Here is a 23,196-nt window from a genome sequence, read left to right as displayed (position 1 = left end):
CAAATAAATAAATAAATAAATAAATAAATAAATAAATAAATAAATAAATAAATGAATGTAGTGTAGAGCCACATGGACAACCCACAAATGTCTGGCCTCCACATGCATGTGCATCTTTCATACATATATTATACACACCATGCATGTGCACTCCTCATACATATGTCATATACGCACAGGCACATATAGTATACAGGAAAACTTTCAGACCACATAATTGAATAATAGTCTTCTGTCATAAAACAAAGTCACCACTCATCCCTACAAAATTGTAATTACTTTCAATATGTGAGAAGCTACCACCCAGCTCCCCACTCAGAATCTTCCCACCGATTGGCTGGATGTTTGTGTGTCTCCACACTCATCCTTAACATTGTGTTTCCCTGGATGGACCCTTGATCATGAATTTTGTGATTATCACCACCACCGATTGGCTGGATGTTTGTGTGTCTCCACACTCATCCTTACCATTGTGTTTCCCTGGATGGACCCTTGATCGTGAATTTTGTGATTATCACCACCACCACCCTTTTAAAAAATATTTGAGACTGCTTGTGAAGCTATTTATGCATTCTCAAATAACTCATTTTTAAACATTATAAAAGTATTTCTGTAAACTTTTTAAAATGTGCAAGTTAGAATTAAGGTGTTAATATATAGATTGCTTACTTTTAATGTTTTGAAAGTTATATTTGAATATAATATTAAATTATAAAGGTGGACAGTTCCTTCACACATGTGTCGTCTCATTGAATGTTGCTGGTTTGATTTTTCTTTTTCTATTTGTCCTTCCTCGTGAGTGTACATCAGAATGGAGTATTGTTAAAATAAGGGTTTCAGAGCTCATCCCAGTTTCTGATTTAGGAAGTGGGGGACAGGACGAAGAGCATTTGATTCTAACAAGGTGCTGATGCTACTGGCTTGGGGTGGAGGGTACACTCTGCAAACCATGAGTCCTCTCTTATAAGGAGCCATTCAAGTAAAGGGGCTGAGCCTTGAGGACTGATGGCCTCAGGAGTGAACAGAGGGAAGCCTAGAGCTGTACTCAATTATGAATTGTGGTGGGTACCAGGAGAGAGTATGCAATGATGTCGTTGGCCTGGGAGCTGGGCTGAGGAACACTCACACCAGAATGGTCAGGGTCAGTCTTCAGGAACACAGCGGCTCAAGCTGAAAGACCTTACTGCTCCTGAGGTAGAGAAATAGAAAAATGATTCTGGGTGAAAACTTGAAAAACGTGAAAGTTAATGATATTTAATGAATGTCAAGAAGTGCAATTCAGCTAATGGAATTCATAAGGAAAATATTAAGGTAAAAGTTGTGAGACTAGTTGGTAGTTGATAATAAAATTAAAGATATTGGTGGGAAATCATTGGTTAAAAAAAGATCTTGTAAGAACTTGCTCAACATTTGAACTTTAGTCACTGGAATGTGTAAGGTCTCATGTGGCAATGTACTCTGACTTACTAACCAGAATCTGATCTTTGGGAGGTTTTTGCTCTTTTCTCTTATGGAAAGTGGGTAGCACTTCTAGTTAGAGAGACCTGCTGAAATGGGGGAAGGGTGGAAGGAGGCTGCAGGCAGTGGAGCCATCATGGAATACATGGGTGCAGGGAGAAGCGTAATGATGGGCTCAGGGCTCAGGCCTGGTGACTGGAAGCAAAGTCGAGAGAGACACTGCTGAGTAGCTGAGTGAGGCCACAGAGATTTTTAGGGTTCTAGTTGTTTTTACGTTGAAATATTGGCAGATTTCTAATGAAGATTGGCAATGAATATTGAACCTGTAAGTTTGGCACTAAAAACAGTGGGTAGGAAGAGTGAGGTATTAGAAAAGTGGTATAGAACCTGGGATTAACTTGGGCATGGGACGGGAGTGTGATGTAATGGTTTCAGAAGAAGCCATTGTAGTTTCCTGTGTTTGGACACTTGGTCTCTGAGTAGTGGAACTATTTGGGGAGGTTGTGGGTCCTGCTAGAAGAAATACGTCACAGTAGGTGTGCTTTTCGAGTTTATAGCTTCCTGTTTTCATTCCTCTGCTTAACCATGTGTCTATGAAAATCTACATCTTCCTGCTCCTGCCAGAATCTCACACCTTCCGCTATTATGGATTTACAACTGCCAAGGACCAGCCTAGGTCTGGGTTCCTGAGAGAAAGGGTATCTGGGAACAGCGACACAAATGAGTTGAAGTCAAATCAAGGCTTACAAGTTGAGTCCCCATGTTCTACTCAACATGGTTCCCTAGACAGCTCTGTGTAGTCTGCTGGAGACAGCTAGCTTTCTGCTTGATTCAGCTCTCTGTAGATGAGACAGCTCTCTCTGCCAGTAAAAATTCTGAAAGCTCTCTGGATAGCTCATGGGTTTTTTGACCAGAGTCAGAAAAGTTGCTATAACAATTTCTTGAATTTTTCGACCAAGTCAGAAACCCTGTTAGAAAAGTTCTAAAAGTAATTCTTGGGTTTTCCGATTAAAATCAGAAAGCCAGAAAAAATTCTAAAAGAGCTATGTTTGCTCTTCAGATACCCTTCTCTGGATACCTGCTGGAAAACACTCTAAAAGACTTGTGTTAGCTCTCTAAGTAATTATTGGGATTTCCAACCAAGGTCAGAAATCCTGTTAGAAAACATTATAAAGGAGCTATGAAAGATTTTAAAAGAGCTGTATTCACTCTCCTGAGATCTCCAGACAGCTGTGCTCTCTCGAGAAAAAGTCTAAAGGAGAACTAACTGCTATCACTCTCTGCTCGCTCATCTTGTAAAGACCAAACAGCCAGGTTTTATTGACAAATCAATTCAGTTATTTATTCTAGGTTCCCTCTTGACCATCCTATGAATAAACATTCCATGGCCTTAACTCATTGATTATTAGGAAGAGACAGCAAGCACATTTTTTTTTTAACATTGCAAAAGAATGCCTTTTTGTAAATTTACCTGGGCAGGACCCTGTACTGAGATTACCATTCTGACCATGTCTATACCTAAAGTCATTCTGTCCTAGGCTGACCTTGAACTCAGTAATCTACTGCCTTGGTATCAGCTTGTCTGTGTATCTTTCCAACAAACTGACTCATTATGCAGTTGCCTCTGTTTTCCTAGGTCAGTGAAGCCCCTCATATAATTCTTATTGCATCCTTATATTTTGCATAGTTGAGAATTGATATATTTTTGAATTCATGTTTTTAGAGTTCTTTCCCATAGCCTAAGGGCTGTCCTGAAGGTCACAGGGTACAATTAGTTTGCCGAGATGAAGACACACCCTCACCTCCCAGACTCATGCTGTATCATGGAGTCATTAACCTTGGCTGAGAGGACATTCCTTGAAGTAGGAACATGAAAATATGTACATTATTATACAAATAAGCCTTGTGCCAACAGCAGCCATCTATACTCATGGAGGCACATACCCTTCTGGCTCTGTTTCAGGGGCAGGAAGCCATGTCATATTGTCCCATACATGGCCAAGTCAGACTCAAACAAACCAATGAACTCTTCCTTAATTTGCTTCCGTCAGGACATTTTATCATAGGAACAGAAAAGGAACTCATGCAGGTAGAAATCATGCCCACCTTCCTAACCAAGGAAACAGAATACACGCTGGAAGAATGAATAGGTAGTCAGACAATGAGTATGGAGATAATGGCCAGAGTGAAGAGCCTCTAGAAGATTCCACATGGATGGAAAGCCATGATACGTGGGGAAAGAGAAGCTGGACATTATGCCAAATATTTGGCCATGATGCCAACTAGTTAGGAGATGTCTGTATCAAATTTCAGAGTATAGCCCCTCACAGTAGAGGGGAAAAGACCAGAACCTCAGAGGTAAGGAGTGATTAACTGCTCGGGATGACGAAGCTGATTGCTTTTGCAAAACTGTGGCAAAAAGGCAACCAGAAGTAGATGAAGAGCTCAAAATGTGACGTCCCCATTTAAGATAACGTCAGTTTAAGATAAGTGGTTTGCCACCTCAGATCAGATTAAAATCATGAAGTAATGACAGAGTCATTGATGGCAGTTGGTCAAAGAAGAGGTCCTGGCGCTCCTGGATTTTGGTATTTCTGTGTTTGATATAGAAGGATAGGTGAGGTGGAATCTCTTGCTCCCTTGGCTGTTAGCTATTTTTTTAAAAAGATATATATAATATATATGTTGTAGCTATAATATATATATTGTAGCTGTCTTCAGACACACCAAAAGAGAGCATCAAATCCCATTACAGATGGTTGTGAGCCACCATGTGGTTGCTGGGAATTGAACTCAGGACCTCTGAAAGAGCAGTCAGTGCTCTTAACTGCTGAGCCATCTCTCCAGCCCCCTGTTTGCTACTTTTTTGCACTGTATTAATGACAGAACCTATTCCCATCACTTGAAAAACATGTTCAGAGAGACCCACACAAGTGGTATCCATCTTCATGTGACTTAAAAGACCCAGGCAACATTTGCGTGTTCTTTGGAGAAAATCCATTGCCCACTACTGAAAATACAAAGTGGAAGGGTCTATCTAGCTTCTGCACTTCTATGTGTGACTGTGTTTTGTCTCATCCATGTGCATGAGTAGACATTTCATGCCCAGCCAACATTTTATTGCCTAGTTATGTGCACCACTTCTTTTTTGGCTCAGGGTAAAATTGAAAGCATGGTTGTACTACCTTAGATTGTCGAAATGACTACAGGATACATTTCACCCAAACAGCACTGAAGCATGAGGGAAATCTCTCCAATGAGTCAGGACAAAAGGCAGTCTTGCTGAGAGGATACACTGTGCCAGGGTGCTGGGCTCCTGGAGGTCTGTCTTCTTCTCCTGAGGAATCCTTTATGTCTTTCTTTATGGATTAAAGATTTTTCGTTGGCATTGCCACCTTTGAAGTGCCAAGTTATAAAAAGGTCTAATTGAAGCAGAGAACACATTTTATTATTTTTCTCCTGCTATTAAATTTGTAAGGTGGCTACACCCAGAGAGAAACATTCACTTTCAATCAACATGAGCTTGAGTTCATGGGCCAGCCTTGAGGATATCAAATGGAAACTGCATAGGAATGTATGAGTATTTCTTTTTTAAATTCTGCTTTTAATTTGGTAAAGCTTTTCATCCCTCTGGGATCATAACCTGTTGTGTATAAGCCCGGCCTAATCAAGGTAGATGGTATTGACAGAATGACATAGTTTGACCTTGACCATGAGGTCAGCAGGCAGATTGGTTTTGCTGTGTGTGCTGTACTCACTAACAGCACAAATGGGCAGCTGACTTCACCAGCTGTATTGTTAAATGGGAAATGCAGTGTAGTGTACCCCCATGAAACCAGCCATGGGTTTTCCAAATGGTGAGGCCTTTTTGAGCAGAATCAGACATTTCTGGGTGATAGAGTAAGTTGCCAGGTAAAATGGATATGTAAAAATGGTTAAATGACATATTTTTCTAGAAATAATAGTTGCACATAACCAAAACCACTCATATTTGGTAGGCATCCAAAGCCATCTTGTCCTCGGTTGCGCTCCTGATGTATAGCATATTCTCATGTCCCTGAATGTTCTCAGGAACTAATTGACGTCTCCAGGACTCTCTGGAATTAGTGCTAATAAAACTGGCATGTCACATGATAGGTTGTGTTTCTGGATTTCTGCTTGAAGATTTAACAAGACATCTCACTAGTTTGCGTACGTGTAGGTGTGCAGAAATTAAAGTCATCTGCAGACATTCATCAATCCAGCATGAATATAAACATAAAATCTTCGTCTGCCTGCTTTTAAGATTTCCAGATGAAAACCTCATGCGTCCAGTAAACAGTATCTGGAAAGTGCATGTTATTTAAAGACACTTCATTATCTTAGACTGCTGAGCCATATACCATCTGATTATGTAAAAATGACATTAGGGTCTATATTTCCAAGAGTTACTTTATTATTGTTTACTTTTGTTTTTTCTAAGTTAATGGATAGTGATAGGTTTATTATGGCATTTTCATACATAATGTTATATTACTATAGTTTGCTCTCATTCCCCTCCCCCAACCCCGTCTTCCTGTGACCCTTGCCCTTGCTTACCTCTACTGGTTTTTAATGCATATTAATTTTGATCGACGTTGTCTTAGTTAGGGTTTTACTGCTGTAAACAGACACCATAACCAAGGTAACTCTTAGAAGAACAACATTTAATTGGGGCTGGCTTACAGGTTCAGAGGTTCAGTCCATTGTCTTCAAGGCAAGAACATGGCAGCATCCAGGCAGGCATGATGCGGGAGGAGCTGAGTTCTAGTCTGAAGGCTGCTAGTGGGAGACTGACTTCCAGGGAGCTAGGAGGAGAGTCTCATTTCCCATACCTACCGTGACACACTTCCTCCAAGAAGGCCACACCTACTCCAACAAGGCAACACTTTCTAAGAGCATCATCACTCCCTGGGCCAAGAATATTCAAACCACCACAGATGTCTTTCAGAGTCATTTATGCATATGTCTGGCAGCACCTTGTGTGTTATGGTCTGGAAATGGATAACCTTTTGGCTGTCATCTTTTACTGTTACTTACTATTGTTTATTACTTTTGTATTTTTCTTGTTTACAAATAAGACATGTATCATTCAAACTGAGAACATACAAATTGAGTGTGTGTTTTTTCTCCACAAGGGATTTAGCATATTTATGCCAGTAGTACCAGGATGTGAACTCTGCAGTGTGGCATAAGGCTAATACAGTTCTGTACATAGTGTATTTAGTAGCATTGCACCTGTAGAAGTCTTTTGGAAAAAGTGGCTAGCCCTGCTATTTTATAGCAAAAGGCTACAAAAGGAGAACAGAGAGGTGACAGCAATAGCTGTTTTCTTACCTCTCCATTTTAAGCACTTTCTCTTATGGCCCTGTGGGACCACAGAGGCAGGCACATACCCTTGCTTTCTGTGAGCTGCTCCACACTCATGCTTATACTTCTGATGTGGGTTCTTCACTTTAAGGACTGTCTGTAGGCTACTAGATGTTGACAGAGATCTGGAAGAGCTACTGTGGAGCCACCCAGTGACAGCCCCTGCCCCTGTGGAAGAGACTGCTCTGCTAGGCACAGTCAGCCTGAAGCTCCAACATAGTCTGGTTTTCTTCCCCACCTTCATTGTCTCTCACCACTCTCCCTTGGAAGATTTTATTAATTAACCTCTTACATAGGAATCTTTATCTCAAGATTATAGGCCCATGCCATTTCTATGTCACTGACATTTGCTCGTGCCCTGAGAGGGTAAAGCACAGCACCTGACTGATAACCATTCATCCCACAAAGCAGCTGTCATACGCTCTGTAGGGCTGGTATAGCTGTCTGCTACTTACACGTTGTCGCCATAGTTATTTTGATCCTGAAACCCTGTCGCTCTTCAGTTCAATGAGTGGAAAATAGTATTATTGAGACTGACTTAATGCTATCGAGTGGAAGTGGGGAGAGAGGGAGAGGCAGAGAGGGGTGGGAGGAGAGATTGAAATTAGGAAAGAGAGAATGCAAGTGTGGGCAGGAATGAGATTCAGGACAGGAACGGGACTTGAGGCCTTAAGAGCTGTGCCACCGTTGCCTGGGGAAAGGGCCTCAGTCTTCTCAGCTATGGCATGCTGCTGACATGAGTTTACAGTCTCTTCACTCCCTGGCCCTGCCCCTCCCTACTGCCCAGTCCCAGGTGCGGATGGTGTCTCTCAGGTTTTCATTTCTGTTCACGTGTTTCCTTTTGCGTCTACGTCTGAATCCTGAATTCATCTTAAGTTTGCACTTTCTCTCATTACATCACTATACATGAAGGAAGACACTTGGCTATTTACCCTATTTATGTCTTTGTATCTTTAAATGTGATCTTGAATCCTAACTTCAAGCATTCTGGTTTTTTGTTAAAGTATAGACTTGAGAACATTGATCAGAGGCTCGTGCAGGATGCAACGCTCCTGGAAATGTTTTCAGACTTAATATTACTGGTGTCCACTGACCTATAATAAGTTACACCTCATAAAATATGTACAGTGACTTTTACTTAATAGATAAACTATTCTCTAATTTATTTAAAAAGCCAATGACCTACATATTCATATGTTCAGAAGTCCCCATCTAGTAACGTCGCTTCTCCTCCGAGACCTTCCGTCTGAGCAAGTCTGTTACATGAAGCAGAGGAAGCTTTGATCCAAACGAGGGTAAATCCAGTGGAGCGGATGCAGTGCCACATGTGAATGGCGGCACTGGCATGCCAGAAAAGGGCGGTTAGGGCTGACCCCCACAGCTTCCCTCCTCTTCCCTCTAAACTGGCCGCAGAGCCCAGGGGCCATCCCTCCAGGCCGGCAGTGGGACATTGGCACCTTTGAGAATGAGACTTATCTCGTGTGCATTATTCATGTTCAGTTTCTGTCCCTTGAGCAGCGAGTCAGGTGAGACTTGCTGAACTGATTCTCAGAATCACGTGTTTGGTAGAATAGCTGAGTGTAATAAAGTGTGCTACTTTAACGTAGCGTAGTGGGTTTCTGACTCAGTGACGTGCTTTCTCAGTTTAAGGACAATCCATGACCTTTAGCAGAGGTCTCGCTGGAGAAGCAGTGCATGTGCCCTGGCTGATGGAGAATGGGACCCTGAAAATCCGGTGGGGTCTCATTTGATTGACATGTCCTCATTTGACTACTTTTTTTTTTAAATGAGAGCAAAAAAAACAAAAACAAAAAACAAAACAACAACAACAACAACAACAAAAACCAACCCTACTGTTTACTCGTCAAAGCCATATCACTTGAGGAAACCTAAGACCAGAGTCATAAATACAATTTATGATGTCACTCAGCAACTGGAGAATGTTTTCAGCAGATTGGAAAATTAGATTGAATGATGTATCAGAAAATTCGGCAGGAAGGCCAGCTGCTGAAAATGCAAACACCGTGGTATGAAACGGTGTGGAGTTTGATTTAAGCTTAATTTACAGCGTTTGGAATGTATGTGTGGCTCTAGCTGCTAGGGTTAAAATTTCTAAGAACTTGCTAAACATCACAATCTGAAGCAACCCAGTCAGAAAGAAAGAGATCTGGGACAACCACAGGAAAGATAACAGCTCCCAATTTCCTGCTGTCTCAGTGTCAGTCCCGTTTGGAGGAGGCAAAAATTGTCTTTTAATGTCATAGTTTGATTTACACGTACTGTCAGCCAGAGACGGGAATAATTTAATTATGCATTGTAGCTTGTAGTTGTGTAAAGCCTCACCTCTAAGATACTCTATCATTGTCAGCTGACATGGTGTCAGTCAGGATCATTTCTCAGTATCTCCTTGAGATCCAGGCTCTTTGCGAGTCATAGACCACAATGTAAACCTAGGGTCTTGACTCCATGGTCCAGTGAGCTGGTTATAAAATAACAAGGAGACCTGTGAGGAAGAGGAAGTCCACTCCCTGAAAGGTAGGCTGTAAATATAAAATGCTGCACATCAGCCTTGAACATGTTATTGAATTTTTGATATACCCTCTTTTGATTTCAGAACATTAAATTAATAAAATAGGGAGAGATGGCCCTGCTTACTTCATAAAATAGTCTTTCATTTCAAAATCACTGGCTTGAATTCTCAGATTTAAAGATTGTAATAATATTAATGTCTCTCAAGATAGCAGGATCTCAATGTTATTGGATAGCATAAGGGAATGGCTCTCTAGATAGCAATCTTATTTTAGTACCACCCACACAAATAAGGAATTACTGTTAATTAGTGCAAGTAGAAGATTCCATTTTGGTGATAATTTTATGTCATTTTCCACTGTTGTCTACCATGTACTGGTCCTCTCATTCCACATGGAGAAGGGATCTCCATCTTCAGTATTTGTATCTGCCTCTCCTGAGGCTATCTTCATGGAAACCTGGATTTCTGGTATGAGCATCTACTGTTGTATTAAGGCCTAGGTCATATTTTACAGTTTTATAAAAATTTCACTGAGAAAGTGGAAACAGTACCTTTAGTTCTGATTATTTAAAACAGTATATTCCAGGAGCATTCCTTTCATGGCCATTGACTGAAATAAGGACCAGTTAGCTAGGAGTTATATGCATGTTTGTTCAAATAAGGTAAATTAACTTTTAAGAGACCAGAAATGCCGTGATGTAATATAACTAATTTGAAATCATGTGGGCTTTTCCAAGAAATTTTAAATCTCTCTGTAATTTTTGTGCCAAAAACGATCACTGTAGACTATAGCATCTACTTCTGAACTTCTCTTACCTGCCACCATGCCCATCCTGAGTACTTTGCAAATCATTGCTAGTAGATACATGCTTATGTGCACGTTATATCTGTCTCTAGCTGTATTTATTGTTAAAGCAAAGTCTTCATGAAAGAGAAAAAAGCCCTATAAAAGCACATTCATAGTATAATTAAAACACTTTGGTATTTTCTAATTTCTAGAACTCTGATTCATTATAAAAATTGGTTTTGATCTACGAAATTAACTTCATGATCTACTAATAACTGTGACCCATTTGAAATGATGATATAGATGAAAGCTTATTTTTAATTATTTTATATGTTGTATAGGGAAAGAAATTGACTTAGCTATTTGAAGTATACAGTTTATATCTTAGTGATTGCTATTTTTGAAGCAGTGTCTCATATAGCTCAAGCTGCCATGAGCATTCCAGGTCTCTGTCCATGGCCTTGAACTCTTCATCCTCCCATTTCTACTTCCCACGTTCTAGAACTGCAGGCCTGTACCGCCATCTCGTCCAACAATGATTACTATCTTAACTTCACCTTACCTGAAACACTCATATAGTCATTCCATTTTATAGAATGATTACCCTTGTTTATATTTTCCTCTAGTTCAAATAATTTTAATTATACCACTTCCTGAAAGTTATTGTTTATATTTTTGCCTTATGTATGAGAAAATATTTAGCGAAGTATAACTGACATACTTTGAATATTCAAAGCTTTAATTTTAAAATGACTATATTTCAACATGTTTGACTCATTTTCACATTTCACAGGTTCTTATTATGCATTTAGAAGCCGTGCAAGGCATCGCACGATAGCTGCCATTTAGTGAACCCAGTGTTCATATCTGTACTCATCGCGCTGTAGAGAACCTTGTGAGGGAAGTAGAAAATCTGCCTAGAGGGAGTGACTGATCTGTATCTAATTAGAGTCCCGTTCTGAGCTCAGGAAGCCTGGATTCAGAGCTTCCTATCGTCCGTGCCCCATTCTCAGTCATCTCTGTTATCGTGGAGCAGGGTTTGAAAGGCACACCCACTTCCTCAAGCTGGTCAGGCAGTAAGTGCAACCCGACAATACTGTTATGGCATGCGAGTGCCATGGTCTCCTGTGAGCTAGGCAAAAACAGGTGCTTTTGACCCTGGAGGTGCTAGGGGTCAACCTGTAGATTTTACAGCAGGAAGGAGCACAGCGTTGTGGTATTGCAGGATAGTGTGCTTTACTTGTCTCTAAAAGCAGCTCATATGTTTGAGATAGCAATACTAGTAATTGCACTTTTTGGTTTGCTTTGTGTTTGGAGGGCACTAATTTTGCCAATGTTGAGATATAAGAGTCAAGCTAGAAAATGTGGGGAATGGGTTCTCAAGAGTCGTTCCATATAACGTTCATGGAAATGAGGGACAGCCAGAGTCTGTGACTGAGATAGCCATTGTGCCTTCTACTTGCAGTGTGTGTAGAAGCCCTGTCTGCCCAGACAGTGCGTTTCCAAAGACAACCTGCTCATCTCTCTGCTTTTGCATTTCGGTGCTAATGTGTTTTGAAAAGTTTGGCTTTGAATGTGTATGTGTAGTCCTGTTGTAGTACTTCTCATTTCCTAAAGACCAAGACAGAGCAAAGGCCAAGGAAGAGTGATGTGGGACTGATCATCAGACCTGTCTGCCAGGACATGGATTCTGTATGCTACAAACAGCAAACATGACAAGAACTGGGCTGGCGATGTTCCTCTGTTGGACATGCCGGCCTGTGGCTTGGACAGGGATGTATATTCAAGGCAGCAAAGACTCTTTTGGCTTTCAGAATGTTGAAGGATGGTCTGCTGTGCCCATGTATCTTGTATTGCATGTGTAACATTGATGTGTCAGGTACCATGGTCAAGTTTCGTTGAATGTACCAGGAAGGGGGTTTCTCATGACACAAGTGTTTCATTTATAAATTGCAGACTTAAGGTCTATGGGGTAGTTGTTCCAAAGTGAGATTTGCATGAAGCAAACTATCACTGTGAGCCATTGCTTTCAGTAAGTTGAATAAAATGATCTTGAGTGCTTCAAGAGACAGACTTTAAATATGTGGCCTGTTAGGGCCTGCTGTAGACTCTCTCCCCAAGACCCCTCCAGAACTGTAATGAATAAGTGTTTTCTCACAGATCTATATTCTCCATATTACTAGTTCACCACCAAGCACAGAGTACAGAGAATCGGCCCTCAGTGGCTTATCTGGTGGGAGAGAGATAGTGTTTATAGTGGCCAATGTGAAGGAGAAAGAGAGGTTTAAATGTGAGACTGAATTAGTCCTGTGCACCTCAGTCCAAAGGAGGGCTATCTGTGCTCCTATTCCTATCTGCCTTTGTAGTGGTTTGAATGGTGCAGCTCTGGCCTTTAGCAGATACTTTTATAAGTGCATTCTTATTTGCAAAGTACATTAATTCCCTTTAGGTGTTCAATTCTGTCTAACCCGTCCTACAAAATATGACATGCATAGGCTGTCTTTCTCAATAAAGACATTTTGTAATGAAAGAGAGATTTTATTAAACTAATGCAATAACGACATCTTCTTTGAGGATTTAGCACATCATTTTTAATAATAAAAATCAAATTGCCATTGTTGTGCCCAGTATAGGTTTTATTCAAATCACACTAAGTACTTTGGCTTCATAGCTCAGTAGAGCTTTGGGAGTTGGGGGCGGGGTGAATACTTTTAGCATTACACAAATGACTTTCAACAGCCAGAATCATTGCACAGTTGTAGGTTACGGGAAACCTGTTATATTTGTAAACAGAGGGAGAAATGTCTCAGGAGCACCTAGAAGGAAATGAGGGGAGGACAAGAACTTCATAAGGAAGGCCAGCGTTTGAGCAGTGGATGTCAGCAGGAGCCTCCTACATGCCCATGGCTTCACTGCTCTGGGTAATGCCTAGGGACCCTCCGATGTGTTAAGAGTTTGCCTTGTAGGATCAGACTAGAAATTTGACTTTACCTTATAATAGTAGTAATAATAATAATAATAATAATAATAATAATAATAATAATGGTAATAACAGTAATAACAACAACAACAATTCCTCCTGTTACCTGAGCATGAACATCAGAACTGAGTGAGAGTTAAGGCTGACAGGATAGTGCAATGTGAGCAGGGCCTTCTCTCCCTGTCTGTATTCTAGGAGAGTGGTCAGAGCAGACCATACTCTCCGGTACATGGAAGAGTGGCCCAAGTCCCTGCAAAGCCTCCTTTGTCTCTGCCTTTCTGTCACATTAATCTGCAAAATGGGAGTAAGCCTACAGCTTGGTTTTTGAGTTTTGTTTGTTTGTTTGTACCTTCAGATTTTTAAAAATCTTGCTATTGGTTATGACATCATCTGCTTCAAACAATATACCATTGTAAACACATGGTTTCAGAATCACTGTGATATGTTCTTGAATCATACCTTTTCATAAGGATGTCACTTAGTTTCTGGAAAGGTTTGCCATTAGATACCCTATGAAATGTCTTCACCTATCTCAGAGTTAATGACTGAAGCATGCTGTGAGGAAATGGGGCGTGTGTTCCCTGAAACTCCCCGTGTATGCACTCCTAAAATAGTATGGCCTGTATGGGTTTCCTTGGAGCACAATTCAGCAGCACACGTGAGGGACTAACGTGACCTCATATCTGCCCTCACCAGATTGGACTCTTTGCCGTATGGTCAGTGGGTTGCTTTTTGAATTGACTTACCTCTATCTGTTGGAATAGTACATAACCACAAGTTGCCTTTTTTGTCTCCCCTTTCAATGGCCGCAAGCAGCCACATATGTAATTTATAGGGATGGAAACGGCCTCCAGCTACTTTGATTCTTAGACAAACACCAGGCTTTGGCTCCTCCACGTCCCCCTACACACCTGGTGTATATCACTTTAAAAAATAAATTATGCCTCATTAAATTACAATTAAGGGGAATCATGATCATTTGTTTTTCTGGAAGGAAGATGTTTTGCATATTGAAAGCCTAATTTGTTGCAGGTGACAAAAAGGCAGAGTGTATTATCTAATATTGCTTCATTTGGGGGCAGCGTGTGCTGCTCGGTGTGTACACACCGGTACCTCCAGTTCTGATTCATGTCACCATCATTGTCCCTTCAGAAGGTTTACACTACTGTATCAGTTTTTCACCTAAGAAAGCACACTTCCCTTGGCCGTCTGGAAAAAGCATGGCCTCTTTTCTTTCAGACGTTCTGCTGCCACCTTTCCCCAGCCTGGCTGTACCATTATTTCTCCCTGTAGGTGCTACTCACATTTAAAGATTCAGTCAGACCCTATTTCGCCTCCTCCACACAGCCCGGCCCTCCAGTCCCACAGTTGGCAATACATCTTCTTATCTCGAACCAAGATGGCACTAGTGGTATTTTGATTGATGGCAATTTAGTTGTCATTCTTTCCCTTTGTCTTCCTGTTGCCCTCTCATCTTCTAACACTCCCCCTCTTTCCACTCCTCTCCCCTGTTCACTTCCCCTCCTCTCCCTTCCCCATTTCTCTTTCTGTCTACCTTTCTTCCCTTGTTCCTATTTGGGACAGGGTCTCACTGCATGACCCGGAAAGAGCCTTGACCTCATGACCTTGCCTCTGTGTCCTAAGCACTGGGACCACCAGTGTGCAAATAAGTACAATCACACTCAGTCAATGCCTTTTCCAGCATGCTCCTGTAAAACCTTCCTCCCACCATGCAGAGAACTCTGGAAGCAGGAGCTTTTTGTCTTTTCGCCCTTTCCCTGACTTTTTTTTTTTTTTTTTAGCCAAATCATAAATGAAGAAGGAATTAATGGAGCTGTTATTCTTTGGGACAATTTTGCTGGGTTTGGGGGCTTCCTCAACAGTTGAGGAACAATGACTGGCTTAGTGTTTCCATAATTTTTTTTTTCTGTGAATGATGTAGCCTAACTCTAGAAAGCTACCAAAACCTTGAAAACTACATTTAAAGACTATCCGTTCAGATCCAACCAGTCATGACCTGCTCTGTGAGGATCTGTACAATCTTAAACTTAAGACCTAGTCCATGCAGGTGCACGTTCTCTTCGGGATTGAAAGGTCTCTGTCAGTTGTCCCTGAGAAGGTGACCAGGCTAGTGAAGAAGCTTGAGAGTCAGTCACTAGCATGTCCCGCCCCTTTATGAGTGTCAGTTTGTATCCTGTACACTAATATGAGGAAACATTGTACCAATTGATGAACAATTGATGCAGAGCGCTCAGCGCTGGAGAGCAAAGTTCATTCAAAGTGTTACTTAGAAATGTTGTTTTACCTCAGATAAACATGACTTCTTCTACTTTAAAATCACCCCAATTTCTTCCTTTTATCAGAAGATAGCTTGTATCTTCAGGCAGGCCAGACTGCATTTTTTGTTTGTTTTGTACTTTGAATTATCTTAATTTTAGTGAGTTCCTTCTCAAACCATCTATTCGCTGTTGGTCCGAGCAATGATCTGAAAAGCTTGTAAACTCCCCCATTGATAAGCCAGGGGAGAGCCCTCTGCAGATGCTGGTTGCCTAAACCTGTGGAGGGCATAAGCACTTTGTGTTACCTGTACCCTTACAGGCAACATGTTTCTTTGTCTTGTGAAAGTAGGCTCACACCACTGAGGAAATTGTTACATCTCCCTGGAGAGGGTTCTGTTGCCTACAATACTTAATGGACACTTTACTCAATACTGGCCATATATTTTAATATTATTACTCATGTGAAAGTTTAATAAGCATTATCCTGGTTAACTTATTAGTTCCTTTTCATGGCTTTCCTATTGATAGGAGTGCATCTTTTTTTTTCCTCCAGAGCCTAGGAGCTACACCACATTTTCTATATGTCAGGCTACATAATGGCACTATCCAACTGACATTTCCTGGTTTGCTGGTTGATAATTAAAGTGCCAGATGACACAGTAGCAAAGGCTTTAGAAATATTTATGTGAGATAAATTATTAATTTATATTCCATTCAAGACAGATTCAATGTGATAAACATTTACTCATCTTGATAATTAGTGGGTGGTGGGTTGGGGAAGAGAGAGAGAGAGAGAGAGAGAGAGGTGCACGTGCACACATGCATGTTGATTTCCAACAAACTGGATTCACTTCACACATATATCTGCAGAATTTACGCCATGCCTTTAAAAATCTTAGTTTATAGTAGTTAAAGGGATATAAATAGCCAAGTGAAAAAAAAATCAAAACCAAACAGCTAAGGTCTGTTCACTCTAGTTAGTCACGTGCCATTGAAAGTGTCCCCAGTGGAAAGAATGCACTTTGGGACCACTGCCACGCTGATGAGAGTTGAGGTAAAGGATTTGGAGCCATGTTGTAACTTTCTGGAGGCTGTATGTGAAGGTGCTACCAGCCAAGCTTGTTCGTTTGAGACTGTACCTGCAATTAGATAAATTACTTGATGGAAGCAATATATTCCATCAGCCACTGACAATACAGTGCTGCTTGTCTTTTGCTTGAGCAGCGGTGTTGACCAGCAGCCATCATCAAGGGTGCCCCATATGCATTGCCCTGAGAGACGGGTGAATTTTCCTAGAAGGCTCACGAGAATGTGACAGGTGTAGGACCGGGATCCTATGCAGTTTTAAAATAAAAGCATAATATAAACTCACGAATCAAAATAAAAACACTCCATAATTTCTAATGACTTCTTTTTCTGGGGACTTACAAGCATAGTTTTTAGATATGGTGTATTAGAACAATACTATTTTATTTCACTATTTCATATGTATAAGCCTTTGCTGTAATACACTATGTGACTCATGAAAATACTTTTATGGAGGAAGAATAAGTCAAACTCTGCCTCGGAGATATTTGGATTAATTATCATAGTGCATATGTATCTCCATGATGACCCTAAAATCCCTTTATTACAATCCTCAATGTAGGTAGGGAAGATGGCAGGGAGAATGGATGGGGAGGAGGGAGAAAACCAATGTGTTCTTCTTTTTGTGCATGACTCATCATGAAGGAAAGCTCAGAGAATGTCAATCTTAGTGTCTTACTGACTTTGGAAATTAGGGGCAATTTAAAGTCTACTTCCTTGCTTCATATTAATTTAGAGATATATGTTAAAAAACCTCTGAAGCAAATCCATTATGAGTATTTCTGGTGGCTTAGTTAAAATGGAAGTAGGGTGACCCTAGGCCACGTGACTCTTAGTTTCAGAAGTAGAACTGATTCATGGACTGCATTCTTTCCTGGAAGACTAGTGCCCCACTTGTTGCTTCTAAAAACATGCAGTGAGATCTTATTTCCTTTTAATCATTTTAGCAGTACGATATTTTTACACACATCACCTACCTTGCTCTTTTCTTAAGCACATATGTGCATGAACCCATACTAGCTAGCACATAGAGACACACACACACACACACACACACACACACACACACGCACACTCACACACGCACTAACATTTCTTTTAACTTCATTATGTGCTATATTTTATCCTTATTCACATTCTGACCTCAAGCAAACCCTGTGTACTTCCGAGCTATGTGTGTGTGGGCACTTCTACATAGTATTAGGGTTCCTCTGACCAAAGTAATATGCCCTCCAAGTTCACAGCTGGCAGATGGTATACCATTGGTCGGTTCCATGCTGTGTAGTCGGTTTGTGTAATTTCTAAAAAAAATATTAGTTTGATTTATGTGTCTCTGTGTATGTGTATGGTATGTGTGTGGACACCCATGCATGTGCATGCATGTACCACAGTGCACATGGTTGCAGGAGTCAGTTCTCTCCACCTACCATGTAAATCCCAAGAATCAACCTGAGCTCATCAGGCAAGTGCCTTTACCCACTGAGCCATGTCTCCAGCCCTATGTGATGTTCTGAATGATGATTCTGCTTCCCTGAAATGTTGGTAGCTGTGTGATGCACATCCCTACAAATGGCATTTGCTATCCTACAGTACAATGTAATAGTTTATATGAAAATGCCCACTGTACCCTGCAGACTTCTGTCCAGCCAGAGGATAGTTCTCCTTACAACCACTCCTGTTTTATATGCGAGTGGTGTCTCCTGCATTTATATTAATTTCCTTTAGTGCAGACACCATTGGCACCAGCAATGCCTTACCACACTTCACAGAAGTGACTTTCGTGACTTAGGGTTGCCCTGTGTGTTCAAAGTATAGGATTAACATGTTAGCTCTTCTTGGGGGGAACAGTCCTAAACCCTCATCTCACGGTGCCCCACAAAAGGATAAAAGCTGAGAATATGAAATGATGCTTCTGAGTGGTCACCCCACAAGTGCATGCAGCAGTAATGGCTCTGCCTCTGTCTTAACATCGCACTAGCTCCATGGTTCTCAACCTTCCTAATGGTGCAGCCCTTTAATAGTTTCTCATGTTGTGCCGACTCCCAACCATAAAATTATTTTTGTTGCTACTTCTTAACTGTAATTTTGCTCCTGTTATGAATTGCGACATAAGTATCTCATACACAGGATATCTGATATGTGACACCTGGGAAAGAGTTACTTGAGCCCTAGCAGGGTCAGTCACAACCTGTAGGTTAAGAGCAGCTTCTCTGGCTTGTCTCCTACTGTCCCCTGAGGCCATGTTGCTTTACTGGAGTAGTGACAAAATCTTTGTGAATTCTGTGTCATTAGAGTACACAAAACACCTCTTTTAAAGCCCCCTTATTTATTTGAGTCAAAAATTCAGAAGACATCTAGTCAATCAGGACATCAGAGCTTTTCCAAACTACAGTTAGAGCATGTCTCGGTCCCTAGCTAATGTGACCACATTTTCATCACTTGAAATTAGAACTTCCCATGAGGGTACCCCACAAAAGTCTGGGGTGCCTCAGGATACCTATGACAGCATAACTTCTGAGTGGCTGAGAAGTTAACAGAGTTGACAGGTTCCATTTGCTTTCCACTCCCTCCCCCCCTTTGCCTTCGGACACATCTATATCGAAATCAGTGGCCGGTCATAACAGAAATTCAGCCAAACTTTTATTTTTTTTTAAAAATCGATGTAAATCTCCCATGCTGTTTAAATGTCGGAACTAAATTTACCAAACTTGGCAGATTCATAAAGCTAAGCAGGACTGCCAAGAGTTCCCAGTTTCAAGCAGAGAGAGTTCTAACAGCTCCTGAAATACTTGCAGGAGGCACCTGGTGGTAATTGCAGCTCCACATTTCCTCCTGAGTGCCTACCTTGCTCGCTGGCTTTGGTGCACACAGGATTAGTACAGGGCTGATGAGGTGGCAGAGTAGATATCCTAAAATAAGGCACAGCCCCGGAAAGGAGCACATCAGACAGACTCCTCCCAAGCCCTAAGGAGTTAGGCATGTTCCTGGTATCCTCAAGCTGGTTATGGCAAACAGAGGCGCAGTTGGGGTGGAGATGGAAACCATACACGTAAATCTGTAGACGTGACTTTACCTATTTTTTCTCCCCACTCTACCAGGGATTATTGTCAGAGATACTGCGTAAGGAAGAAGACCCCAGGACTGCATCTCAGTCTCTTCTAGTAAACCTGAGGGCCATGCAGAACTTCCTCAACCTGCCTGAAGTGGAGCGTGACCGCATTTACCAGGATGAGCGAGAGCGGAGCATGAACCCCAATGTGAGCATGGTGTCCTCTGCCTCTAGCAGTCCCAGCTCCTCCCGAACCCCACAGGTGAGCCCTCTGCTCCAGATGTCACTTCCTACCTCCTGCTTCGTGTACATGCTAGTTTTCCCTGAAATTAAGAAACATAATCGAGCAGATCAAAGGATTCCTCTGGCCGTGGCACGAGGTAATCCCGTGCTGTGGTGGTGCGTTATTCCCTTCTCGTTAGGATCTTCCCATTCTTCCACACAAGCAGGCGAGGGACAGGGCAAGAACAGGAGGTGGGTTCCTGACTACTATACAGTTTCAGAAGAAAAAAATGGGGTTCCTGTGGGAGTTGTGTCTCTATAACAGCTACTGTATTTTCCTTACATTGCTTGTTTATTTTTCTGCGGGTGGGGGCTGTGTTGAGGGCAAGAAACAGCCGTTCAGTGAACATATCATGTACATTCTAGTAAGAGAAAATGGAGGGCCGGAGAGATGGCTCCGCGGTTAACATTTTTCTTTGGTACTCCAACACCAGGGAGATCCTGCACACAAATCTACCTACCCCACCCCTACCCCCAATTAACAACAAAATGAGAACTTTTTTTTAAAAAATGAAACACAGTGGGAAAGTTCTGTGTGCAGGGGGTGCAATAGCCGGGCCAGAGCCATGGGTCCTAGAAGCAGGAGGCCTCGGGTTTTGTCACTCTAGGATTTGAGGTCTGGCCTCCCCGTCTCCACACTTCTAAAGTGGTCAGAGCTCAAGGCAGGCAGGGCACATTTGCAGTTCAAATGCAAGATGCTCATTTCCACCGACTCCACACTTCCCCTAAGTTTTCCCTACTTTGTTGACATAGATAAAACCATTTCCCTCTCTGCTTCTCTGGATTGCATAAGTTCTGAGCGATGGTTCTCAGGACCAAAGGTCACTTGGTGCATACCTGTCTGTGCAAAACTGAAAATGGGGTACATTAAAATAAAAGGTTCCTTTGCTGAGACACTGTAGTTTTGTTTCTCAAGAAGCTGACTAAACACAGAATCAGAATTTTATTCTCGTTAGGAATATTAGAGCCTTCGTGAGTATATCATCATTTTCTTCGCACACATCTTGACTCGGTGTTTTAGCACCCTGCGGTAGATTTGTAACTGTGGATGACCTTCTGTTATGCCTGCCAAATTGTTGCTTGTACTTCATTCAGCCTTTAGTAAGCTATGAGTCACACTTACTGTTAAAGTCTCCACTACCTTCTTTGGACATCTGCAACCAAGCCTTCTAATTTATTTCTCTTTAAATATCAAAGAATACATAGAGAACTGTTGTTAAGGACATTGACAATTTGCATTAATGTTAACTGCTAGTAAATTCAGTAGTACTTTTGCAACATTTAAAAGGCTGTTAGGCCATTATTGGAGAGCCTAGTCACATTTCCCTCTCCATGCCCCTACCACCTCCAGGCAGCTCTCTTGGAAGAAGGCCACTTGTACTTGTTAGAAAATGGCACAGGTCAGTTTGTTTTGTTTTCCATGTCTTTGTAATATTTTTCTAACAAGATGCCTTTCCAAAGACCTGATCACTTCCAGAACCTGACCGAGTGGCTCACATTAGGACATTTTCCTTGTCTGAATTAGGATCCAATCTTGAAATTTCCTAGATAAAACTTCCTTAGGGATAAATACAGGAAGTTGTGTACTTAATTTTACTGGTTTTTATCATTTCCGAAAGTACATATGAAATATTCAAACACTTTTGAGGATTATAATCCTAGAGCCACACTTGTGCATTCATTACCATTTTATTCTGTATCCGTTGCTGAAGATTGGGAAAAAGAAAGTTATTTGAATCTTTCAACATTTCATACATCCCTGCGTGCCTATGTCTTTAAAGTTCATTCTAACGCATCTCAGTGATAAAGATGCTCGGTAGAAACAACAGCAGCAGAAAACATGGATTTACGAGGTGGAGGTTGGAGGAACATAATTTCATGGCCAATAGTTACAAGGCAAGTTCAAGGCCGTCATGACACCCTACCTCATAACTGGAAAAAGTGATGCAAATTTCTACAGAGCTCTTGTCTGAGGGTGGATGTGAGTGGGAAAAACACCTCAATGAAGCAACGTCTTAATTTAGAGGAGCAACTTTGTCCACACAGGCAGCTTTTACACAAATCATTTTCCAGAGTCCTCTAACACTTGATCATCAGTTTATCAATACATTGGAGATGTTTCCCATTTGAAATTAAGCCTCCAGTCATTCTTCAGTAGTGTGTCTTCAGTGTCCTAGGAAATAGGATGACATGGGGTGAGAGTGGTTGTTTCCTCACTCTCCCTGGCGTCACAGTGTGTATTGAGAGCATTCTGCATGAATCCCACCACTGCTGTTTTGTGGTGACACTCTTGTGTTTCCAGTGAGGAAACAGGCTTCTCTGGGCCAAGCAGCTCCTATAAGTGAGTTCGCATGCCTTAGTGATAGAGTGGGAATTCGAGCTGTAGTTAGACAGCTGGCAGAATTCAGAATCTTACCCAGGCAGCAGAGTTACCACCGTCTATTAGCCCTAAGAGTTCAAGTGAAGAGTTAAGCAGTGAGGTACACAGTAATAGTGACCAACAACACTTGAGAATGTCTTCTCATTCTCTTAACAAGGACTGTGCAGTGGCAAGGCACATAGTTTGATTAGGAAAAAAAAAAAGAATCTAGAGGATTGAGTTACTGTGGGCAGAGGATACTTGCCCAATCAACCTCCCCCATATGGGAGTGGAGTAGCATAGTGGACCCAAGGCTCTAAAGCCTGAAGTGCTTGAGTTCAAGGCTTTCATTGAACACCCTTACTATTGCATGGCCTTTATATCAAGTTAAGACTTCTGTCATTTCCGCTCTTTTACCTGCAAATAAAAATGCAGATACCTCACCATTGGGTTTTTTCTTTATAAGAGCTATGAGATAAAACAGAAGTCAGTAGTCTTCCTAGAGTGCTGGCACACGGAAGCCCATAAATCCCACTCGCTGTGACTTGGCAGTAACTAGTAAAGAAGTTGGGATGGGGAGGGCAAAGGAAGATAGTAAATGCCACCCGGCTCTCTCAGGAAGCTGAGCCTCCATGGGAACTTAGAGAAGGCAGGACAGGCTCACAACAGCCATCCTTGCACAAGTCAGCCATGTTGCAACTGCACACTGTCCTCCATTAGCCCTGCATAGTGTCAGCCTAGGGGAGGGGCGGCTCAGGGCATCAACACAGGGAGAGTTGTGATTTACAGACATCATTTTTGTTATGGGATTTTAGAGTGAGCAAGGACAAAAAGAACCAAACGTAGGCCCATTTAGTCAGCAGTGCTCATGTATTCAAGGGTGGGAATGACTTGTCCCTGAGCTGTGTTACCCAGGTTAGGAAATCTGCTTGGACCTTCCAGGTAGGCAGCTTAGGGACCAGACTCAGCATCGCCTCTCTGGCAATCTTTTGGACCAG

At 41.7% G+C, this 23,196-nt stretch overlaps 1 protein-coding gene and 1 pseudogene across 3 annotated transcripts in view; one reads left to right on the top strand and one right to left on the bottom strand.

The window, feature by feature from the left end:
- Satb2 (SATB homeobox 2) overlaps positions 1-23,196 on the top strand; it is a 181,869-nt gene that overhangs the window by 105,655 nt on the left and 53,018 nt on the right. For all 3 annotated transcript variants that reach the window (XM_087567274.1, XM_087567273.1, NM_001109306.1), the window contains 1 exon segment: positions 19,607-19,819. In XM_087567274.1, the coding sequence (XP_087423400.1) occupies positions 19,607-19,819 (213 nt within the window).
- On the bottom strand, positions 2,454-2,510 carry LOC120094880 (U7 small nuclear RNA; annotated as a pseudogene).

This window comes from Rattus norvegicus, chromosome 9 (assembly GCF_021556685.1).
Source record: "Rattus norvegicus strain SHRSP/BbbUtx chromosome 9, alternate assembly SHRSP_T2T, whole genome shotgun sequence".
NCBI classification, from domain to species: domain Eukaryota; kingdom Metazoa; phylum Chordata; class Mammalia; order Rodentia; family Muridae; genus Rattus; species Rattus norvegicus.
This window is presented reverse-complemented; position numbering and strand designations above follow the sequence as displayed.